We start from the raw sequence: 25,724 nt of genomic DNA, 5'->3' as shown, positions 1-25,724 counted from the left end.
CAAGGGGGGAGGGGGTCAACTGTCCTCCCTGTACTCAAAGAGGCCAACGTCATGACAGTCTTCAATAAAAAGAGCCAAGATGAACAAACACTTGTCAGACAGGCCACTTCCTGCATGGAATCTTCTCAGGTTTTGGCCTGCCATATGAGTTCTGTTATACTCACAGACACCATTCAAACAGTTTTAGAAACTTTAGGGTGTTTTCTATCCAAAGCCAATAATTATATGCATATTCTAGTTACTGGGCAGGAGTAGTAACCAGATTAAATCGGGTACGTTTTTTATCCGGCCGTGTCAATACTGCCCCCTAGCCCTAACAGGTTAACAGTGGCCAAGTAGGCTACTGTGGCTATTTGATCATAATCTAGGCCTACCAGAGTGGCCTACCATAAAAAACTATAGAGAAAATGCATCCCATAACATTTTAACATGGAAATAGCTGTTCTATCATTTAGCCTACAGTAGCAGACAATGTGTGGTGTTCAATGTATGCCTACATTCCATGAGACTATCACAGCCAACCCCCAGGCTATTGCTGAGGACGCAAACAAGTACATGAAGTCGTGCTACGACCATCAAACAAACAAAGGACAATATAGGACCAAGATGGAATCCTATTAGACAGGCTCCGACGCCCGCCACATGTGGCACGGGTTACAGTCCATTACTGATTACAAAGGAAGACCCAGTTGTGATCTGCCCAACGATGACTCTCTACCAGACGAACTGAATGAATTTTATGCGTGCTTCGACAAAAACAACACAAAGCCGTGCATGAGGGCGCCCACCTGATTTCATTGATAATTTTCATATTTCAGATAGGCCTAGTTTGGGTGGCTTATAATTATATACCTCTGTGGTGGTACTGGCTATATGTCTAAAGATAACTGTAATATCACACTACCTTCAATACTTATGGGATGAAGATGTAACATTCTGGCAAATTAATTACAATATTTGGGAGGAATAAAAAGCCTACAGACAGATCATTCTTTCCATCCGATCCTGCAACCTCTGCTGCATACAGGTAGGCTGTATGCAGTTGTGTAAAGTACTTAAGTAAAAATACTTTAAAGTACTACTTTTAAGTACTAAAAAATGTACCCGATTTAATCTGGTTACTAATCCTACCCAGTAACTAGAATATGCATATACTTATTATATATGGATAGAAAACACTCTAAAGTTTCCAAAACTGTTTGAATGGTGTCTGTGAGTATAACAGAACTCATTTGGCAGGCAAAACCCTGAGACATTTTCTGACAGGAAGTGGATACCTGATGTGTTGTATTGACTTTAAACCTATCCCATTGAAAAACACAGGGGTTTAGGAATATTTTGGCACTTCCTATTGCTTCCACTAGATGTCACCAGCCTTTACAAAGTGTTTTGAGTCTTCTGGAGGGAGATCTGACCGAACAAGAGCCATGGAACGATGATGTCCCATTAGACACCTGGCGCGCGAGTTCATGTTGGGTACCCTCGTTCCAATACGTTATAAAAGAGTATGCATTCGTCCACCTTGAATATTATTCATGTTCTGGTTAAAAAAGGCCCTAATGATTTATGCTATACAACGTTTGACATGTTTGAACGAACGGAAATATATTTTTTCCCCTCGTTCATGACGAGAAGTCCGGCTGGCTTACATCATGTGCTAACGAGACGGAGATTTTTGGACATAAATGATGAGCTTTTTTGAACAAAACTACATTCGTTATGGACCTGTGATACCTGGAAGTGACATCTGATGAAGAGAATCAAAGGTAATGGATTATTTACATAGTATTTTCGATTTTAGATCTCCCCAACATGACGTCTAGTCTGTATCGCAACGCGTATTTTTCTGGGCGCAGTGCTCAGATTATTGCAAAGTGTGATTTCCCAGTAAGGTTATTTTTAAATCTGGCAAGTTGATTGCGTTCAAGAGATGTAAATCTATAATTCTTTAAATGACAATATAATATTTTACCAATGTTTTCTAATTTTAATTATTTAATTTGTTACGCTGACTTGACTGCCGGTTATTGGAGGGAAACGATTTCCTCAACATCAATGCCATAGTAAAACGCTGTTTTTGGATATAAATATGAACTTGATAGAACTAAAAATGCATGCATTGTCTAACTTAATGTCCTAGGAGTGTCATCTGATGGAGATTGTAAAAGGTTAGTGCATCATTTTAGCTGGTTTTATGGTTTTGGTGACCCTGTCTTTGACTTGACAAAACATTACACACAACTCTTGTAAATGTACTGTCCTAACATACTCTAAATTTATGCTTTCGCCGTAAAACCTTTTTGAAATCGTAAAACGTGGTTAGATTAAGGAGATGTTTATCTTTCAAATGGTGTAAAATAGTTGTATTTTTGAAAAATTTGAATTTTGACATTTATTTGGATTCAAATTTGCCGCTCTTGAAATGCACCTGCTGTTGATGGAGTGCACCACGGGTGGCACGCTAGCGTCCCACCTAGCCCCAAGAGGTTAAGTAGTTTTTTCGGGTATCTGTACTATTTGTATTTTTGACAACTTTTACTTCACAACATTCCTAAAGAAAATAATATACGTTTTACTCCATACATTTTCCCTGACACCCAAAAGTACTCATTACATTTTGAATGCTTAGCGGGACAGGAAAATTGTACCATTCACACACTTATCAAGAAAACATCGCTGGTCATCCCTACTGCCTCTGACCTGGCAGAATCACTAAGCACACATGCTTAGTTTGTAAATGATGTCTGAGTGTTAAAAAAAATTCTAATAAATGGTGCCATCTTGTTTGCTTAATATAAGAAATTTGAAATTATTCCTACTTTTACTTTTGATACTTAACCTGTTGGGGGTAGGGTGCAGTATTGACACGGCCGGATAAAAAAACGTACCCGATTTAATCTGGTTACTACTCCTGCCCAGTAACTAGAATATGCATATAATTATTGGCTTTGGATAGAAAACACCCTAAAGTTTCTAAAACTGTTTGAATGGTATCTGTGAGTATAACAGAACTCATATGGCAGGCAAAAACCTGAGAAGATTCCTTACAGGAAGTGCCATCTCTGACAAGATCTTGTTCTTCTTGTCTCTGTTTATTGAAGACTGAGGATCTTTGCTGTAACGTGACACTTCCTACGGCTCCCATAGGCTCTCAGAGCCCGGGAAAAAGCTGAATGATATCGAGGCAGCCCCAGGCTGAAACACATTATCGCTTTTGGCAAGTGGCCGATCAGAGGACAATGGGCTTAGGCGTGTGGACGAGTCGACCCCATGCTTTATTTTCTTTCGTCTTTTTACCTAAACGCAGATTCCCGGTCGGAATATTATCGCTTTTTTACGAGAAAAATGGCATAAAAATTGATTTTAAACAGCGGTTGACATGCTTCGAAGTACGGTAATGGAATATTTCGATTTTTTTTGTCACGAAATGCGTCGTTTGTCACGAAATGCGTCGACCCTTATTTACACTTCGGATAGTGTCTTGAACGCACGAACAAAACGCCGCTGTTTGGATATAACAATGGATTATTTGGGACCAAACCAACATTTGTTATTGAAGTAGAAGTCCTGGGAGTGCATTCTGACGAAGAACAGCAAAGGTAATAACATTTTTGTTATAGTAAATCTGACTTTGGTGAGTGCTAAACTTGCTGGGTGTCTAAATAGCTAGCCCTGTGATGCCGGGCTATCTACTTAGAATATTGCAAAATGTGCTTTCACCGAAAAGCTATTTTAAAATCGGACATATCGACTGCATAGAGGAGTTCTGTATCTATAATTCTTAAAATAATTGTTATGCTTTTTGTGAACGTTTATCGTGAGTAATTTAGTACATTTTTAGTAAATTCACCGGAAGTTTGCGGGGGGTATGCTAGTTCTGAACGTCACATGCTAATGTAAAAAGCTGTTTTTTGATATAAATATGAACTTGATTGAACAAAACATGCATGTATTGTATAACATAATGTCCTAGGTGTGTCATCTGATGAAGATCATCAAAGGTTAGTGCTGCATTTAGCTGTCTTCTGGGTTTTTGTGACATTATATGCTAGCTTGAAAAATGGGTGTGTGATTATTTCTGGCTGGGTACTCTGCTGACATAATCTAATGTTTTGCTTTCGTTGTAAAGCCTTTTTGAAATCGGACAGTGTGGTTAGATTAACGAGAGTCTTGTCTTTAAAATGATGTAAAATAGTCATATGTTTGAGAAATTGAAGTAATAGCATTTCTAAGGTATTTGAATAACGCGCCACAGGATTCCACTGGCTGTTACGTAGGTGGGACGATTTCGTCCCGCCGACCCTAGAGAGGTTAAGTATATTTCAGCATTTACTTTTGATACTTAAGTATATTTAAAACAAAATACTTTTAGACTTTTGTTCAAGTAGTATTTTATATTAAGATGATGGCACCGATAGAGATGGTCGCGTCGCTTCGAGTTCTTAGGAAACTATGCAGTATTTTGTTTTTTTATATATTATTTCTTACATTGTTAGCTCAGAAAATCTTAAGTGTTATTGCATACAGCCGGAAAGAACTATTGGATATAAGAGCGACGTCAACTTACCAACATTACGACTAGGAATACGACTTTCCTGAAGCGGATCCTTTGTTCGGACCACCACCCAGGACATTGGATCTTATCCCAGATGCCGACCCAAAACAACGTCGCCGCAGGAGAGGTAGACGGAGTGGCCTCCTGGTCAGACTTCGAAGGCTTGCACACCACCTACCGCTTCCGAGTATATTATTCGCCAATGTCCAGTCTCTAGACAACAAGGTGGACGAAATTAGGGCAAGGGTTGCCTTCCAGAGAGACATCAGAGATTGTAACATTCTCTGTTTCACAGAAACATGGCTATGTTGTCATAGTCTGTACAGCGACCGGGTTTCTTCATGTGTCACACCGATAGAAACAAACATCTATCTGGTAAGAAGAAGAAGGGGGTGTATGCTTCATGATTAATGACTCATGGTTTAACCATAACAACATACAGGAACTCAAGTCCTTCTGTTCACCTGACCTAGAATTTCTTACATTCAAATGCCGACCACATTATCTCCCAAGAGAATTGTCTTCGATTAAAGTCACGGCCATGTATAACCCCCCCATCCTGAGGCTGCATTAACCTCTATGGGCTAGGTGGGACGCTAGCGTGCCACCCGTGGTGCACTCCATCAACAGCAGGTGCATTTCAAGAGCGGCAAATTTGAATCCAAATAAATGTCAAAATTCAAATTTTTCAAAAATACAACTATTTTACACCATTTGAAAGATAAACATCTCCTTAATCTAACCACGTTTTACGATTTCAAAAAGGTTTTACGGCGAAAGCATAAATTTAGAGTATGTTAGGACAGTACATTTACAAGAGTTGTGTGTAATGTTTTGTCAAGTCAAAGACAGGGTCACCAAAACCATAAAACCAGCTAAAATGATGCACTAACCTTTTACAATCTCCATCAGATGACACTCCTAGGACATTATGTTAGACAATGCATGCATTTTTAGTTCTATCAAGTTCATATTTATATCCAAAAACAGCGTTTTACTATGGCATTGATGTTGAGGAAATCGTTTCCCTCCAATAACCGGCAGTCAAGTCAGCGTCACAAATTAAATAATTAAAATTAGAAAACATTGGTAAAATATTATATTGTCATTTAAAGAATTATAGATTTACATCTCTTGAACGCAATCAACTTGCCAGATTTAAAAATAACCTTACTGGGAAATCACACTTTGCAATAATCTGAGCACTGCGCCCAGAAAAATACTATGTAAATAATCCATTACCTTTGATTCTCTTCATCAGATGTCACTTCCAGGTATCACAGGTCCATAACGAATGTAGTTTTGTTCAAAAAAGCTCATCATTTATGTCCAAAAATCTCCGTCTTGTTAGCACATGATCTAAGCCAGCCGGACTTCTCGTCAAGAACGAGGGGAAAAAATATATTTCCGTTCGTTCAAACATGTCAAACGTTGTATAGCATAAATCATTAGGGCCTTTTTTAACCAGAACATGAATAATATTCAAGGTGGACGAATGCATACTCTTTTATAACGTATTGGAACGAGGGTACCCAACATGAACTCGCGCGCCAGGTGTCTAATGGGACATCATCGTTCCATGGCTCTTGTTCGGTCAGATCTCCCTCCAGAAGACTCAAAACACTTTGTAAAGGCTGGTGACATCTAGTGGAAGCAATAGGAAGTGCCAAAATATTCCTCAGCCCCTGTGTTTTTCAATGGGATAGGTTTAAAGTCAATACAACACATCAGGTATCCACTTCCTGTCAGAAAATGTCTCAGGGTTTTGCCTGCCAAATGAGTTCTGTTATACTCACAGACACCATTCAAACAGTTTTAGAAACTTTAGAGTGTTTTCTATCCATATATAATAAGTATATGCATATTCTAGTTACTGGGTAGGATTAGTAACCAGATTAAATCGGGTACATTTTTTTTATCCAGACGTGCAAATGCTGCCCCCTAGCCCTAACAGGTTAATTGTAGCTGGGGATTTTAACAAAGCTAATTTGAGAACAAGGCTACCTAAATTCTATCAGCACATTGACTGTAGCACTCACGCGGGCAATACACTGGACCACTGCTACTCTAACTTCCACCGATGCATACAAGGCCCTCCCCCGACCTCCCTTCGGCAAATCCGACCACGACTCCATTTGCTCCTACCGTCCTATAGGCAGAAACTCAAACAGGATGTACCAGTGACTAGAACCATTCAACGCTGGTCTGACCAATCGGAATCCACACTTCAAGATTGTTTTGATCACGCGGACTGGGAAATGTTCCGGGAAGCCTCAGAGAATAACATTGATTGATACGTTGACTCTGTGAGTGAGTTTATAAGGAAGTGCATTGGAGATCTTGTACTCACTGCGACTATTAAAACCTACCCTAACCAGAAACCATGGATAGGTGGCGGCATTCGCGCAAAACTGAAAGCGCGAACCACTGCATTCAACCATGGAAAGATGTCTGGGAATATGGCTGTATATAAACAGTGTTATTATTCCCTCCACAAGTGAAATGTCGGTATAGGGACAAAGTGGAGTCACAATTCAACAGCTCATACACGAGACGTATGTGGGGTGGTCTATAGGCAATTACGGACTACAAAAAGAAAACCAGCCACGTCACAAACACCGATGTCATGCTTCCAGACAAACTAAACACATTCTTTGCCCACTTTGAGGATAATACAGTGCCACCGACGCGTCCCACTACTAAGGACTGCGCCCCCCCCCCCCCCCCCCCTCTCTGTGGCCAATGTGGGTAAGACATTTAAACTTCTTCGGGATCAGTGTCCCTTCCACGGGACGGTAGAGCTAATGTAGGCTAATGTGATTAGCATGAGGTTGTAAGTAACAAGAACATTTCCCAGGACATAGATATATCTGATATTGGCAGAAAGCTTAAATGCTTGTTCATCTAACTGCACTGTCCAATTTATAGTAGCTATTACAGTGAAAGAATACCATGCTATTGTTTGAGGAGAGTGCACAATGTTGAACATGAAAAGTTATTAATAAACAAATTATCCCATCTGGACAAGAGGAATACCTATGTAAGAATGTTGTTTATTGACTATAGCTCAGCATTCAGCACCATAGTACCCTCCAAGCTCATCATTAAGCTGGAGGCCCTGGGTCTTAACCCCGTCTTGTGCGACTGGGTCCTGGACTTCCTTAACCTCTCTAGGGTCGGCGGGACGAAATCGTCCCACCTACATAACAGCCAGTGGAATCCTGTGGCGCGTTATTCAAATACCTTAGAAATGCTATTACTTCAATTTTTCAAACATATGACTATTTTACACCATTTTAAAGACAAGACTCTCGTTAATCTAACCACACTGTCCGATTTCAAAAAGGCTTTACAACGAAAGCAAAACATTAGATTATGTCAGCAGAGTACCCAGCCAGAAATAATCACACACCCATTTTTCAAGCTAGCATATAATGTCACATAAACCCAAACCACTGCTAAATGCAGCACTAACCTTTGATGATCTTCATCAGATGACAACCCTAGGACATTATGTTATACAATACATGCATGTTTTGTCCAATCAAGTTCATATTTATATCAAAAACCAGCTTTTTACATTAGCATGTGACGTTCAGAACTAGCATACCCCCCGCAAACTTCCGGTGAATTTACTAAACTTTTACTAAATTACTCACGATAAACGTTCACAAAAAGCATAACAATTATTTTAAGAATTATAGATACAGAACTCCTCTATGCACTCGATATGTCCGATTTTAAAATAGCTTTTTGGTGATAGCACATTTTGCAATATTCTCAGTAGATAGCCCGGCATCACAGGGTTAGCTATTTAGACACCCAGCAAGTTTAGCACTCACCAAAGTCCGATTTACTATAAGAAAAATGTTATTACCTTTGGTGTTCTTCGTCAGAATGCACTCCCAGGACTTTTACTTCAATAACAAATGTTGGTTTGGTTCAAAATAATCCATAGTTATATCCAAATAGCGGCGTTTTGTTCGTGCGTTCAAGACACTATCCGAAAGGGTAAAGAAGGGTGACGAGCACGACGCATTTGGTGACAAAAAAATTCGAAATATTCCATTACCGTACTTCGAAGCATGTCAACCGCTGTTTAAAATCAATTTTTATGCCATTTTTCTCGTAAAAAAGCGATAATATTCCGACCGGGAATCTGCGTTTAAGGTAAAAAGACAAAAGAAAATAAAGCATTGGGTCGACTCGTGCACACGTCCTCTGATCGGCCACTTGCCAAAGGCGATAATGTGTTTCAGCCTGGGGCTGCCTCGATATCATTCAGCTTTTTCCCGGGTTCTGAGAGCCTATGGGAGCCGTAGGAAGTGTCACGTTACAGCAAAGATCCTCAGTCTTCAATAAAAAGAGCCAAGATGAACAAGAACTTGTCAGACAGGCCACTTCCTGTTCAGAATCTTCTCAGGTTTTTGCCTGCCATATGAGTTCTGTTATACTCACAGACACCATTCAAACAGTTTTAGAAACTTTAGGGTGTTTTCTATCCAAAGCCAATAATTATATGCATATTCTAGTTTCTGGGCAGTAGTAATAACCAGATTAAATCGGGTACGTTTTTTATCCGGCCGTGTAAATTCTGCCCCCTACCCCCAACAGGTTAACCCCGCCCCCAGGTGGTGAAGGTAGGAAACAACATCTCCACTTCGCTGATCCTCAACACTGGGGCCCCACAAGGGTGCATGCTCAGCCCACACCTGTACTCCCTGTTCACCCATGACTGCGTGGCCATGCACGCCTCCAACTCAATCATCAAGTTTGCAGACGACACAAAAGTAGTGGGCTTGAATACCAATAACTATGAGACAGCCTACAGGGAGGAGGGGATGACACTCAGAGTGTGGTGTCAGGAAAACAACCTCTCACTCAACATCAACAATACAAAGGAGATGATCATGAACTTAAGGAAACAGCAGAGGGAGCACCCCCATATCCACATTGATGGGACCACAGTGGAGAAGGTGGAAAGTTTTAAGTTCCTCGGCGTACACAACACGGACAAACTGAAACAGTCCACCCACACAGACAGTCTGATGAAAAAGGCGCAACAGCGCTCACAAGCTTTTACAGATACACAATTGAGAGCATCCTGTCGGGCTGTATCACCGTCTGGTACGGAAACTGCCCTGCCCTCAACCGCAAGGCTCTCCAGAGGGTGGTGTGGTCTGCACAACGCATCACTGGGGGGAAACTACGTGCCCTCCAGGACACCTACAGCACCCGATGTCACACGAAGGCCAAAAAGATCATCAAGGACAACAACCACCCGAACCTATGCCTGTTCATCCCGCTACCATCCAGAAGGAGAGGTCAGTACAGGTGCATCAAAGCTGGGACCGAGAGACTGAAAAACAGCTTCTATCTCAAGGCCATCAGACTGCTAAACAGCCATCACTAACACGGAGAGGCTGCTGCCTACGTACAGACTCAAGTCATTGGCCACTTTAATAAATGGATCACTAGTCACTTTAAATCATGCCACTTTAATAATGTTTACATATCTTACATTACTCATCTCATATGTATGTACTGTATTTTATATCATCTATTGCATCTTGCCTATGCCGCTCGGCCATCAATGATACATATATTTATATGTACATATTCCTATTCCATCCCTTTACGTGTGTGTGTATAATGTAGTTGTTGTGGAATTGTTAGATTACTTGTCAGATATTACTGCACTGTCAGAACTAGAAGCACAAGCATTTCGCTACACTCACATTAACATCTGCTAATTATGTGTATGTGACCAATAAAATGTGATTTGATTTGATACTGGGTGACTTTCACTTTTACTTGTGTCATTTTCTATTAAGGTATCTTTACTTTTACTCAAGTATGACAATTGGGTGCTTTTTCTACCACTGGCCGTATGATCCTGCTTGCTCTGGACTCCAGAGAAGTGACAATGTGACATGATATCCCTAGTTGATATTGACTGCTAACATAAATGCACACGCACGGCCTGTGCATGCGCAGGGGTTGCAAGCTTTGAACTACTCCTTTTTGGGGGTCAAATTGTAGGATATCAAATTGTAGGAAGAGAGGATTGCCATAAATTAATATGTTTGGTGATCAAGAATATGAACCGTTTACTTTGCAAGCCCACCAGAATGGGGCTTCAAGCAACAATTACTAGCATAGACCTACTGGTCTTTTGGTGTGTCAACATTTCTTGAAATTCATAATTTACTTATGAAGCTTGCGTTTGGAATTTGTTGCTAAAATGTATTCTTACATAATCAAAATGTTTTAGACAAATAATGAAAAGGTCTGTCTGGTAGCCTCAATAAATAGGCAAAGATTTGTAGTTGGACAAGTCATTGCCAGTGTAGATTTTTGAGACTTGACTTGACTTGCCCTTAGAATGCATGACTTGGACTTGACGCGACACTCGACCCGTTCTACTTGGGACTCAACTTAAGACTTGGACCATCTGACTTGACACTTCCTTGTGACTTGAATAATAGTGACTTGGTCCCATATCGGCTATATAGCTATTGTATTTCCCTCACTTACTCTCCCTCGGCCCGGTGAGGGGCTTGCCTCCCCTCTCTTTTGTAGCTAACTCAGCCTGCAACGGATGGGCGCCAGCCATCAATCTGTAAGTCTCTGCTCACTCTTTGCTTTTGGTCTATGGTTATGTTTTACATTTCCTTCACACCCCTTGACTTTTTCCACATTTTGTGGTGTAACAGCCTGCATTTTAAATGGATTAAATTGATATGTTCTGTCACTGGACTACGCACAATACTCCATAATGTTAAAGTGGAATTATTTTTTTCGAAATGTTTACAAACTAATTCAAAATGAAAAGCTGAAATGTCTTGAGTCAATAAGTATTCAACCCCTTTGTTATGGCAGGCCTAAAGAAGTTCATGAGTAAAGATGTGCCTAACAAGTCACAAAATAAGCTGCATGGACTCAAACATACAATTCTCTGTAAGGTTACTCAGTTGAGCAGTGAATTTCAAACACAGATTCAACCACAAAGACCAAGAAGGTTTCCCAAAGCCTCTCAAAGAAGGGCATCGATTGGTAGATGGGTAAAAAAAGCAAACACTGAATATCCCTTTGAGCATGGTGAAGTTATTAATTATCAATACACCCAGTCATTACAATTATACAGGCGTCCTTCCAAACACAGTTGAGAGGAAAGAAACCACTCAGGGATTTCACCATGAGGCAAATGTTGACTTTAAAACAGTTAGAGTTTAATGGCTGTGATAGGAGAAAACTGAGGATGGATCAACAACATTGTAGTTACTCTACAATACTAGCCTAATTGACAAAGAAACCATGTGGAAAACAATTAACTCTTTGTCATGAATACAAAGTGTTATGTTTGGGGCAAATCCAATACAACACATTAATGAGTACCACTTTCTATATTTTCACGCATAGTGGTGGCTGCATCATGTTATGGGTATGTTTGTAACACACATTTCAGTTGAAGACATTCATTTGTACAACTGACTAGGTATCCCCCTTTGGTTTTTCTCACGTTATGTACAAGTTGACTGCAGGTATTTACTTAAAAAGGAGCTACAAATATTCAAATGTATAAAAGAAACTGTGCATGGTTGTGCATGGATAGCATACCTGAGTAATGAGCCAGTCATGGGTATTCATCTGTCGGCTTGTCCCCATGTGTGTTGGGTTTGATGTGCTTCTCCAAGCAGTCTAGAGCCTCCTTGGCTGTGGAAAACGTGTGTGTTGTGTTCTGGAAGGTCAAGATGAGTTTTGCTGGGTGGATGAAGCCGCATCTCAGGTTTAGCTTGCATAGCTGGGATCTCACCTCGGTGTAGGTCTCCCTCTGTTTTAGCAGTTCGGCACTCAGGTCTTGGTAGATGCTGATCCTCTTCTCTGCATAGGTCAGACTCCCAAATATCGCTGCAAGGCTAACAATTCGCCGCTTGACTTCAAAGCTGTGCATCCATACAATCATACAGCAAGAGTTGAGCTGTGTGGTGCGCAATGTTAATCAGCAGCATGGGACCCAGCTTCTCTTGCCCTAACAGTTCATAGAAAAGATTGCTCATGAAGGAAGTTGGATTGCCTGCTTCCACTCTAGTTTCAAGTCCTGTGACCCGCACATTGCATTTACGGGAATGATTTTCGATTGATTACGCTTCATCTTTTAAGAGTTTGATCATCCCTTCCAACTTAGCTGGTGCTGTTTCCAGGTCATGGAGTCGCACCTCTGTCGCGTTGGCTGTCTTCTGAAAACGTTCATCTTTAGTTGACTAGATATCCCCTTTAGCAGTGAGTACTGACAATTCTTCATTTAACAGTTTTAATTGTTTAATTGTAATCTCCTCACAAACAATCTCTCATAGTAGCGGCCAGCTCTTTTTGTTGGCTGGGGTTGAGAGCCGCCATGTTCTCACAGTTGAATTGTGGACGGATCAATTCTTGCTGCTCAAGCCTAATATACCTGCTAGTTATTTCTTGTCACACAATGAATGTTCCACACCTTAATATGTTGTTTAGTATTTGACAAGTTTTAGGAAATAAATATGTTAGTTCATAGTCATTTGCAAAAGAAAGCCACGAAAAGGCCAAGCGTTTCAATGCATGCCAACAGTTACGTAATTCTCATCGGTTTTATATAATAACTTGAAAAATGTATAAGTGAGGTGTAACTTTGCATTGGGACTTTTGATGTGTATACTAATGCAAATCCATATGTTAGATGTGGTTACGTTTATGCTACCTACCCTTTAAAGACCCCTGCCACCCAAGCCATAGACTATTCTTTCTGCTTCCGCACTCCAAGCGGTACCAGAGCAACAAGTCTTACACCAACAGGCTCCTACACAGATTCTGTCCCCAAGTCATAAGGCTGCTAAATAGCTAGCAAAATAGCTACACAGTCTATCTGCATTAACCCTTTTATTTTATTTATATTTTTGCACTGACTCTATGCACACTCACACTAATACTCCAATGCACACACTCACATAGCATGCACACACATCCATATTGACTTTACACACATGTACGCTGCTACTCTGCTGATCATATTCTGATGCCTAGTCACCTCACCCCTATACATATCTACCCCTACCACTCCAGCATCCCTGCATATTGTTAATATGGTATTGGCACTGACCCTGTAATAGCTTAGCTACTTTCTCATGTTCTGATTTCTATTCCTTGTGTGTTTTTGTTTTACTTTACTTTATTTTATAGTCCTATGGATATTGAGTACTGCATTGTTGGGAAAGAGCTTGAACGAAAGGCATTTCACTGTACTTGTGCACATGACAATACAATTTGAAACATACACACACTAGCCTCACTCACGCCACCCTTCTGGAAGAAGCTGTTTCGATCGTAAATCCAGTAAGACAACCACACTTTCTCCATTAATCGTAAGTTTACCAAATCTTTCCATGTCATCTATCACTTCTCTTTGTTTCGTTTTTTTGTTGCATGAAGCAAGGGATAACAATAGTACATGCTCCAAACACTGAGTGTACAAAACATTAGGAACACCTGGTCTTTCCATGACATAGACAGACCAGGTGAATCCAAGTGAAAGCTATAATCCCTTATTGATGTCACTTGTTAAATCCACTTCAATCAATGTAGAGGAAGGGGAGGAGACAGGTTAAAGAAGGATTTTTAAACCTTGAGACAATTGAGATATGGATTGTGTATGTGTGCCATTCAGTGGGTGAATGAGCAAGACAAAATATTTAAGTGCATTTTAGTGGGGTATGGTAGTAGGTACCAAGCGCACTGGTTTGAGTGTGTCAAGAACTGCAACACTGCTGGATTCTTCACGCTCAACAGTTTCCCGTGTGTATCAAGAATGGTTCACCACCCAAAGAACATCCAGCAAACTTGACACAACTGTGGGAAGCATTGGAGTCAACATGGGCCAGTATCCCTGTGGAACGCTTTCGACACCTTGTAGAGTCCATGCCCCAACTAATTGAGGCTGTTCTGAGGGCAAAAATGGGTGCAAGTCAATATTATGAAGGTGTTCCTAATGTTTTGTACATAGTGTATATTCTTATGAAATGATCAAATATCTCTGTTCGATCCATATATTTTCCAGACTTTATTCTATAAAAGAGCAGTATATCCCTCTTTATGCCTAATAGGTACTGGTCTGTGATGTACCGGTTGAATGTGAGCCAATGTGTTACACTGCATTCGGTCCAGGTGGAAACACTTACCTACTCAGTCAGCAGTTCCTCTCTAAACTACATATATCAGATAAAGGCTGTGTGCCCGACACACCTTACAGATCCTGCAATTAGGGGGTTTGAGTGTACACACACACATACCCTCCACTCAGTTGGGTTGATTTAAGTCTCTACCCTCCATCTCTGTGTTTATCCCCGCTGTCTGGTGGAGTTGTTGTGTTTTCACTGAAGCGTTGCACACAAACATCGAACAAACGTAGACCAGATCTGTTTCACATGTCAGTGTTGGATTATAGAGTGAGCCCACCTCTACTTTATATATGACTAAGTACAGAGGGGATATACAGACTTATGCAGACAGTTTGTTGGATAAATGAATTCAGGGGGACCTCTGCACAGTGTTCATTATGGAGCTAAGTAATCAGATAATCGTGTGCTCAACTACTACTCAAACAACTCAACCTCAGCTCACCTTTAGTTTAGAAAACCTAAACTTAAGAGTCTAAAACCACCTACACTGCACAATTTTCTCAATCCTTTCACAGTACACAATACTCAATAGTCCTAGTATCAAATTTGGAGAGTCGATGTCGAACATGACCTTTGTGGCAAATATTGTGTATTGTGAAAGTAGTTTAAACTGTGAGAGAACTCACTATGATCATATGAACATGTTTCCAGCTGTAAATGTATGGAACACAATTCAGCAGACTCCGGAAATGTCTCCTGAAATTCCCCTAATATCTATTCCCGTAGTGATGTGACTCTATTCCCTCAACGTCAGTCAGACCAAGGAGCTGATCGTGGACTATAGATGGCTTGCAGTTGCGTCACAAATCACATAGCAACCACACCAGGCACCATGTTGGAAGACCAGAATCAGTCTGGTGGGGAAGCCCTCCAATCGTCCACATGGCTGACTGTAGACTGTCACGTCTACTCCCGCTCCTCCTCTCGCCGGTTTACTAATCACTGGCTCTGACTAACATCATTACGCACACCTGGCACCTTCGTTACGCGCACCTGCACTTCGTCATTGGACACACCTGGACTCCATCACTTCACTGATTACTTCCCCTATATCTGTCACTCCCTTAGTTCCATTCACCAGGCAGTATTGACTGTTTCACATCTAGACGTTACTCTTGTATCGTTCCATGCTCATTATAAACTCAGCAAAAAAAGAAATGTCTTCTCACTGTCAACTACGTTTATTTTCATCAAACTTAACATGTGTAAATATTTGTATGAACATAAGATTCAACAACAGACATAAACTGAACAAGTTCCACAGACATGTGACTAACAGAAATTGAATAATGTGTCCCTGAACAAAGGGGGGGTCAAAATCAAAAATAACAGTCAGTATCTGGTGTGGCCACCAGTTGCATTAAGTACTGCAGTGCATCTCCTCCTCATGGACTGCACCAGATTTACCAGTTCTTGCTGTGAGATGTTACCCCACTCTTCCACCAAGGCACCTGCAAGTTCCCAGACATTTCTGGGGGGAATGGCCCTAGCTCTCACCCTCCGATCCAACAGGTCCCAGACATGCTCAATGGGATTGAGATCCAGGCTCTTCGCTGGCCATGGCAGAACACTGACATTCCTGTCTTGCAGGAAATCATGCACAGAATGAGCAGTATGGCTGGTGGCATTGTCATGCTGGAGGGTCATGTCAGAATGAGCCTGCAGGAAGGGTACCACATGAGGGAGGAGGATGTCTTCCCTGTAACGCACTTCCTGCAATGACAAGCTCAGTCCGATGATGCTGTGACACACCGCCCCAGACCATGATGGAGCCTCCACCTCCAAATCAATCCCGCTCCAGAGTACAGGCCTCGGTGTAACGCTCATTCCTTCGACGATAAACGCGAATCCGACCATCACCCCTGGTGAGCCAAAACCGCGACTCGTCAGTGAATAGCACTTTTTGCCAGTCCTGTCTGGTCCACCGATGCTGGGTTTGTGTCCATAGGCGACGTTGTTGCCGGTGATGTCTGGTGAAGACCTGCCTTACAACTAGCCTACAAGTCCTCAGTCCAGCCTCTCTCAGCCTATTGCGGACAGTCTGAGCACTGATGGAGGGATTGTGTGTTCCTGGTGTAACTCGGGCAGTTGTTGTTGCCCTGGTGTTGTTACACGTGGTCTGCCACTATGAGGATGATCAGCTGTCCTTCCTGTCTCTCTGTAGAACTGTCTTAGGCATCTCACAGTATGGGCATCGCAGTTTATTGACCTGGCCACATCTGCAGTCCTCATGCTTCCTTGCAGCATGCCTAAGGCACGTTCACACAGATGAGCAGGGACCCTGGGCATCTTTCTTTTGGTGTTTTTCAGAGTCAGTAGAAAGGCCTCTTTAGTGTCCTTAGTTTTCATAACTGTGAGCTTAATTGCCTACCATCTGTAAACTGTTAGTGTCTTAACGACCATTCCACAGGTGCATGTTCATTAATTGTTTATGGTTCATTGAACAAGCATGGGAACCAGTGTTTAAACCCTTTACAATGAAGATCTATGAAGTTATTTGGATTTTTACGAATGTATTATTTATTATTAAACTCACCACCTGCTTCTCGACTCCCAGCGTCTACTTTAAATCTGTCTCTAATGTCTGTTTCTCTGTTCTATTCTCAAATGAACATAACCTTTTTGTTCAGTCTTAATCTCTCCAGTTAGTTTTATTTGATTGTCACTCTTTTTTTCATGATATCAGCCATGTGAACCCATTATGCAGCTGATAATGGCATACGCCTGATTCAACTCATTGAGGGCCTGATGATTTGTTAACAAGTTGAATCGGGTGTGTTTATCCGGGGCTACAATAAAACTGTGTACTGTTGGGGGTACTCGAGGACCGAAGTTGGGAACCACTGGCCTGCAGTATGATGGCATTAGCCCAGGGGTGTCAACCTCAGTCCATGGAGAACCTAGTGTCCGCGGGTTTTAGTGTTTTCCTTTCAATTAATACCTACACGACCAGGTGAGGGGAGTTCTTTACTAATTAGTAACTTTTATTCATCAAGTATAAGGAAGGAGCGAAAACCCGCAGACATTCGGCCTTCCGTGGAATGAGTTTGACACGTGCAGATACCTAGTCTCTTTACCCTGCCTTCATGTACATACTGTATCTACCTCAAGTGCCTCTGCACATTGATCTGGTACTCCCTGTATATACTGTAGCTCCATTCTTGTGTATTTTATTCCTCTTGTGTTAGTTACTATTTTATTTTGGATTATTTCTAAACTCTACGTTGTTGGGAAAGGTTTGTAAGCAAGCATTTAACTGAAGTCTACACCAGTTGTATTCGGCGCGTGTGATAAATAACATTTGATTTGAGCTGGACAGAACCAAGTGGAATGCTGAGTTCTGAGTCACTAGTAGTAGTAGTGTCATATACAGTTACACAGTGTAGGCAGAGTAGTAAACGGACCATATGTCGAGAGGGAGACCACAGCCACAGAGGAAGTGTGTATGTGTGTGACTCAGTTGTCCAACCACAGTACTCTGGAAACACTTGACTCTTACTAATCACTGAATGAAACACAGCTATAGATATGACAACACACATTCTTGAGTGCTAAGTACTTGCTGTTAATATAACGTTTCACTTTGAATCATACAAAGCGTTGGCAGCCATATTAGGTTGTCTTCAAGTGTTGATTATCTGGAGTAATTACAAATCAAATCAAAGTTTAAAAAAAGAACAGTAGCGAGGCTGTATACAGTAGAGAGGCTATATACAGGCACCGGTTAGTCGGGCTGATTGAGGTAGTATGTACATGTAGATATGGCTAAAGTGACTATGCATATATGATAAACAGAGAGTAGCAGTAACGTAAAAGAGGGGTTGGCGGGTGGTGGGTGGCGGGACACAATGCAGATAGCCCGGTTAGCCAATGTGCGGGGGCACTGGTTGGTCGGGCTAATTGAGGTAGTATGTACATGAATGTATAGTTAAAGTGACTATGCATATATGATTAACAGAGAGTAGCAGCAGCGTAAATGATGGGTTGGGAGGGGCACACAATGCAAATAGTCCAGGTAGCCATTTGATTACCTGTTCAGGAGTCTTATGGCTTGGGGGTTAAAACTGTTGAGAAGCCTTTTTGTCCTAGACTTGGCGCACCGGTATCGCTTGCCATGCGGTAGTAGCGAGGACAGTCTATGACTGGGGTGGCTGGGGTCTTTGACAATTTTTAGGGCCTTCCTCTGACACCGCCTGGTGTAGAGGTCCTGGATTGCAGGCAGCTTAGCCCCAGTGATGTACTGGGCCGTACACATTACCCTCTGTAGTGCCTTGTGGTTGGAGGCCGAGCAGTTGATGTGCAATACAAATGTGCAGTTTGACTCAGTGAGATTTTCAGTGAATGAATGTTGATCCTCTGGCACTGTATCTTCATAGCACTGTTTGTGAAAATGTATGTGTGTGTGTTTACGTACATACCTGCCTGCCAATGATTTATATATGGATGACTGAAGCCACCACAACTCCAAGTTGGGACTAACCCACCATTGTAAAATATATTTTAGAAGCTGTAGAAATGCATTTATTAATGTCTACATTTTCTTTAGAGTATAATTTGTTGAAAGTTATAGTACTGTCACCACTACAACAAAACATGATGTCCTTTAAATATTTAAATGACATACTATAGAACTCCATTCATTCCTATGGAGGACTGCCTCTTCTGGGGTGTGCCAGATGTGCCCTCCTACTATGGCTGACCCTGTAAAACAACACATTTCACTGCACCTATCGTCCTACTATGGCTGACCCTGTAAAACAACACATTTCACTACACCTATCGTCCTACTATGGCTGACCCTGTAAAACAACACATTTCACTGCACCTATCGTCCTACTATGGCTGACCCTGTAAAACAACACATTTCACTGCACCTATCGTCCTACTATGGCTGACCCTGTAAAACAACACATTACACTGCACCAATCATACTACTATGGCTGACCCTGTAAAACAACACATTACACTGCACCAATCATACTACTATGGCTGACCCTGTAAAACAACACATTTCACTGCACCTGTCATACTACTATGGCTGACCCTGTAAAACAACACATTTCACTGCACCTATCGTCCTACTATGGCTGACCCTGTAAAACAACACATTACACTGCACATATCATACTACTATGGCTGACCCTGTAAAACAACACATTCACTGCACCTACTATACTACTATGGCTGACCCTGTAAAACAACACATTTCACTGCACCTATCCGGTGAATGTGACAATAAAAACATCTTAATATGGCCGACTGGTGGCTTTAAAGCCTCTCATTGGCCAATACATAGCATCAGCAATCCATGGTTTATATACATCATCAATGCCAATGTCCCGTTTGCTATCCCCCCAGGAAAGAAGAAGCGAGGGAGGGAGTTTGGTTCCTATTCTGGGGAGGTGAAGACAAATGAGGGAGGAGTGGAGGACAAAGCCCCCCGGCCGCCGGACATGAACCCTGTGATCAATGCTACAACGGGCAGCACCGACATGTCCCTTATCAGTAGCTCACTGGCAGCCTACAACTGTATAGCAGGTACAGCAAAGTTACAGCAACATAGCAATTACAGCGTTCACACAACTTATACCTTCATAGCAGGTTCAACATTCAAACAACATTACAGCAACAAAAATTGTACAATGCTCATAAAACCTACAACTATAAAGCAGGTACAAAAACATTCACACAACATTACACCAACATAGCAAATGCAGCAACGTTCACACAATGTTACACCAACAAAGCAAGAACAACATTCACACAACGTACACCTTTATAGCAGGTTAAACATTCACGCATCCTACAGCGTCAGAGCAGGTACAGGTTCACACAACATTACAGCAACTTTGCATGTAAAGCTAAGTTTACACTACATTAAAGCAACTTTGCATGTACATCATCATTCACACAACATTATAACAACTTTGCATGTACAGAAACATTCACACAATCTCTTAGATGACAGTGAGGTAGAGAAGGGGTTAAGGTTGGGCTCTGAGGAACCTTTTACTGCAGTGGGCTAAATCAGGTCACACAAAGTGTTTCATGGTAGTCTTAAACAAATTTACTTTGAAACCAAAGTATACAGCTCACACACATGGTTATTAAAAGAAGGCACCGGTAGCAGGTCAGATATAGAGTTGAAATGTATTCCATTTTGAGTTTGCATTCCAATATTACACTTTATATACATCACAGAGGACTGAAACATATCAAAACCATTTGACATATAAATACCAGATTTTCAGCATGTATTTTGAAATAAAGTTGATTAATTATGAAATTATGAAAAATATGAATAACATTCCACCCATGAGGGCACTAGTCATTTGACTACAGGAAAGGGCTACTATCAACACTTGTTGATGCTAGGGCCCTGTAGTGGGTTTACATTGACATTTCAGTGTATAGTTTCCGTTAGGTTGTATGTGGGTGGTACAGACACTAATCTCGATTGAGGTTCCCTCTCCACTGTGACTGAGAGGAGCTACTAAATATGGACTGGAGGAATGCAGATGTAAAGTAGAGATAGCTTCCCCTGTAAAATCCCCCTCATACTCACTCACACACACACATGAACACTGTCACACACACATACAGTATATGCACACAGGCACACACACATTCTCTCTCTCGCTCTCACACGCGCACGCACGTGCCCACACACACACACATTACGCCTGTTCCCGTCCGTCACCTGCTCCAGCCAGCTGCTAAAACAGAGAGAGAGAGAGAGAGAGAACACAGTATTTCCTGTTCCTTTACCTCCCACTCATATGGACAAATAAACACAGTTACTGCATGGTGAGGTAGACACACATACAGGACACACAGTCAAATAAACATACAGTACACACACCACAGTACTGTACATAGCCCTGAAGGCTAGGAATTGCAGCCTGCTTTAACCCTGGGATTAGCACAAATACACACAAACATATACAGGAGGGGACACAGTGCTGTAGCTTTAGAGATGTAAAATAGATATAAAAGAGAGGTAGATACTTCAGTGAGGTAAAATGTTCTGTATGCTCTTTCTCTCCCTCTCTTACACACACAGACACACACACACACACACACTCTAGCGCTCTCTCGCTCTCCCTCCCTCCATCTTCCTCTGTCTTTCTCTCTATCAGCCTGTGTGATCTCCCCTGGTGATTAAATCGCTATTTTTTGTCCCAATCTCTGTGGTCATGGGAGCAGAAGTACAGATTATTTCATTTCAAACTGTGCCTCTCTGTGTTCAAAATGATTTACTGAGCAGTTGTGTAAGGCCAGAATGAGTAAATCCACCAAAGCAGGCAAAGCAAGTCAGAGTTAAATTAGTTTTTGCTTTCAAAGGCAAGATGTTGAAATGTATGAACTACATTTGGCTCTATATATGACAGTATTTGATTTTTTATCTCTCTCCCCCCTCCTCTCTCTCTCTCTCTCTCTCTGTCTCTCCCCCCCCCCTCTCTCTCCTGCTCTCTCTCCCTACAGACCACCCAGAGCGAGCAGCGCTCTACTTTGTGTGCGGCGTGTGCCTGGGCCTTTTCCTCATCCTGTTTGCTCTGGTGGTCCAGATCTCGTGCCGCACCGACTGCCAGCCTCGCCGCCGCTGCCCCGGCACCACCACCAAGAACCGCCTGCGGCCCACCGACTCTTCATCGGACTCCAGCGACTCAGACTCAGACTGGGAAACCACGTCGGATCTATCCGCGCGCCGCCACCGCCGCTTCGAGCGCACGCTCAACATGAACGTGTTCACGTCTGCGGAAGAGCTGGAACGGGCACAGCGGCTGGAGGAGAGGGAGAGGATCATACGAGAGATCTGGATGAACGGTCAACCCGACATACCCGGGACGCGTAGCCTCAACCGATATTATTGAGGCAAGACCGTAAATGAACCACTACTAGATCTAGATGAACCCGGGACGCGCAGCCTCAACCGCTATTATTGAGGCAGGACCGTAAATTAACTTCTACTAGATCTAGAAAGGGGGCTGTGAAGGTTGGAGTGCAGTACTTGAGATGGGATGTGTAGGACCACAAATGCACCACTAGGGTTTGGGGATAGGGGGAAGGGACCCCACCACCGGACCTGGTTTTCGGAGGTGTGCATGACCACAATAGGACGACTTTGGACTGTGGGGGTTTGGAACCGCACTATGGAACAGTGACGCTTGCAGACCAGGAAGGATAAATATCCCCCTCTTTCTGTCTGTCAGTCTGTGTCCGTGTGGGTACTGTAAAGCAAAAAAAACTATGTTAATGCAGTGAGAATAAGCTCCTACTTCTCAGCATGGTAAGCTTAACCCAGAGCCTGCCTCTCATTGGTGGAGGCTGAAGGTGAAAGGTCAGCTAACTGCACTGCCTCACATTTTACCTCATCGCACCCTCCTGAAGTGGAGGATCTTGGGATGCTGAGGCTGTGAAGTCTGAAAGGTCAAAGGTGACTTAAGGACAGTTGCCAATGTTACTCCTGTGTTGCCTAGTGGATATTGAGAATTGGGCAAATCTGAAAGCGTGCAGCTTGCTTTATGCTCACTCACCCTCCAGTATTCAAATGGTCGAATGGCTTTAGGAGAGGCGTAACACTTATAGTTAAAAGGACATCGTAACACTCAAAGTGAAACGGACAGCGTTACACAAAGTGAAACTTACAGCGTAACACTTACAGTAAAATTGGACAGTGGGACAGTGGACCAACAACGTTACAATCTTTAATAGGAAAATGACCATGGTCAACCAACGCTGTCTTTTGAACTTTGAACCCAAAATGTGTTTTTTGAAATTCTACTCAAACATTTTATGAAATCTATTTTATATAATATTTAATAGTTGTATTGTTGTGTATTTTTTTCTTTACGGTTATTATTATGAGATATTTTTATACTGCGGTTATCAAAGCTTGTCTGGCACCTCAGGGATGCAATCCTAGGGGAGTCCAAAATGGCACCCTATTTCCTTTATAGTGCTCTACTTTTGGCTAGAACCTTATAAGGGTCTGGCAAATCTCTGGCTAAAATTAGTGCACAACATAGGGAATAGGGTGCAGTTTTGGATGTAGCCCCTAGTGTTTCTGTGAATGGTAGTTTCTATTTGCTTCTTAAGAAGAGGATTGGGGCCCGAATTCATTAAGCTTCTCATTGTAGGATTGCTGATCTAGGATCAGGTCCCCCATGTCCATGTAATCTGATTCATTATGATATAAAAGGCAAAACTGATCCTAGATCAACACTCTTACTCTGAGTCACTTCATGAATACAGTCCCTATACAATACTCCAGATGTGTCAGCATTTGAGCATTGGGCCAGTAACCGAAAGGTTGCTGTATCGAATCCCCAAGCAGATAAGGTACAAATCTGTCGTTCAGCCCCTGAGCAAGGAAGTTAGCCCACTGTTCCCCGGGCACCGAAGACGTGGATGTTGATTATGGCAGCCCCCCACACCTCTCTGATTCAGAGGGGTTGAGTTAAATGTGGAAGACACTTCAGTTAAATGCTTTAAATGTGTAATTTTAAAATTTGAAAGTTAAATGTAGTTGTACAACTGACTAGGTATCCCCCTTTCCCATTTATAAAATAAAAAAACACCATGTAAAACACCTCGAAGAGGTCAAGCGATTTAATAAGCTTATTTCTTATGTTTTAATATGCACAGTGCAGTGCCCTACCTGGCAACAAGGATGTCTATTGGTGGAAAAGGTAACCCAGTCAAGCTGTTATATTAGAATCGATCAATCAATTGCAATAATCTTTTTCTCACTTTGTCAAACAGGCTAGTGGCCATAGGACTTGTCAAGACAGCACAAAAAGATCTAGGACCACAGGCAAGGAAATGGCTACAGAACAAAATCCTGTTAATTTGCCTACCAGTGAAAGAGCTTCCTAAATATTACTGTGGTCATCAATACTAGGGTTAACCCTCACATGACACTGTTGGGCAATCTGTCAGGTATTATTGTAATGATCATGTTGTTAATGATATAAGATATTATCAATACAGTTCAGTTGCACTGGGTGAACCGTAGGAATCATGGTTTATCATAAGAAGTTTGGGATTTTCTTGACTGAGAGGTGAAATGAGAAGTCAGTGAAGAATCTTCACTCCAACTGCAATCCTTTATGTCTTTTTATTGAAAAGGCTTGTCTTTCAATTTGTATGGGACAGAAAATATGCCAATACAATAGCTGGTAAGTGAGACCAAAATATAACTCCTGTGCTTGGAATAAACTGTGTTGAAAATAAGGTTTTGACTCATGTTTTATTTTTACCAAGTTATCTGAATTCACACAAGTATTTATTTGATCCACATCACCACTGTTCAGTGTATCATGAAGATTGTGCGCCATCTGGTGGCGAAACATGCAGCTTTCGCTCATTTTTTTTGAGTGATGTAAGTTTTGTTTATATTTCCCATGGCAACTGAAACTATTCCTGTTTCCTTAGTCACATCACCATATTTAAACCAGATTTCCATGGGAGTTCGATTGAATAAAAGGTGAATATCCTGCTGGCCAAAGCTTATAGTTTCTGTTCAGTAATTGTCCATGGTTTCCAATGGACAATAAGCACTATTACAATATTACAAGCAATGTTGGTAAACTCTGGACATTGCCACTGGCTTGCCATTTTGCCAGGAAACACCTTTCGGGATGTTACAGGCCAAGTAGTTGAGCCGATCATGGAAAATAAACCTGCAACAAAAATGTAACGCGTCGTTATCTATCACGCTGTGGCTTACACTTGTTCGATTGCAACAAAAAGACTACATCGAGCTCTGATGCCCTTGGAATGTGGATTGTGCAGTGGCATTCTTTGTATTGCAAATTAAACCCAGTGTGAAATGACAAATAGATAGATAGCACAATAAGCTATTTTCTCATCTTGTTATATTTGATTGAAGTTTTGTATAAGCCTCCCCTGTTTGAATGATTAACATTACTTACTGCAACTTGATACACTAGAAATGG

General features: G+C 41.8%; 1 protein-coding gene across 1 annotated transcript in view; it reads left to right on the top strand.

The window, feature by feature from the left end:
• Window positions 1–24,999, top strand: part of LOC106607552 (protein eva-1 homolog A) — an 82,188-nt gene extending 57,189 nt beyond the window's left edge. The window contains exons 3-4 of the mRNA XM_014204590.3: window positions 20,122–20,301; window positions 22,249–24,999. Of these exons, the coding sequence (XP_014060065.1) occupies window positions 20,217–20,301; window positions 22,249–22,637 (474 nt within the window). The 5' untranslated portion in view covers window positions 20,122–20,216 and the 3' untranslated portion in view covers window positions 22,638–24,999. The remainder of the gene's footprint in view (window positions 1–20,121; window positions 20,302–22,248) is intronic.
• Window positions 25,000–25,724: the final 725 nt, after the last annotated feature.

This window comes from Salmo salar, chromosome 06, assembly GCF_965601325.2.
Source record: "Salmo salar chromosome 06, fSalSal1, whole genome shotgun sequence".
NCBI lineage: Eukaryota > Metazoa > Chordata > Actinopteri > Salmoniformes > Salmonidae > Salmo > Salmo salar.
This window is presented reverse-complemented; position numbering and strand designations above follow the sequence as displayed.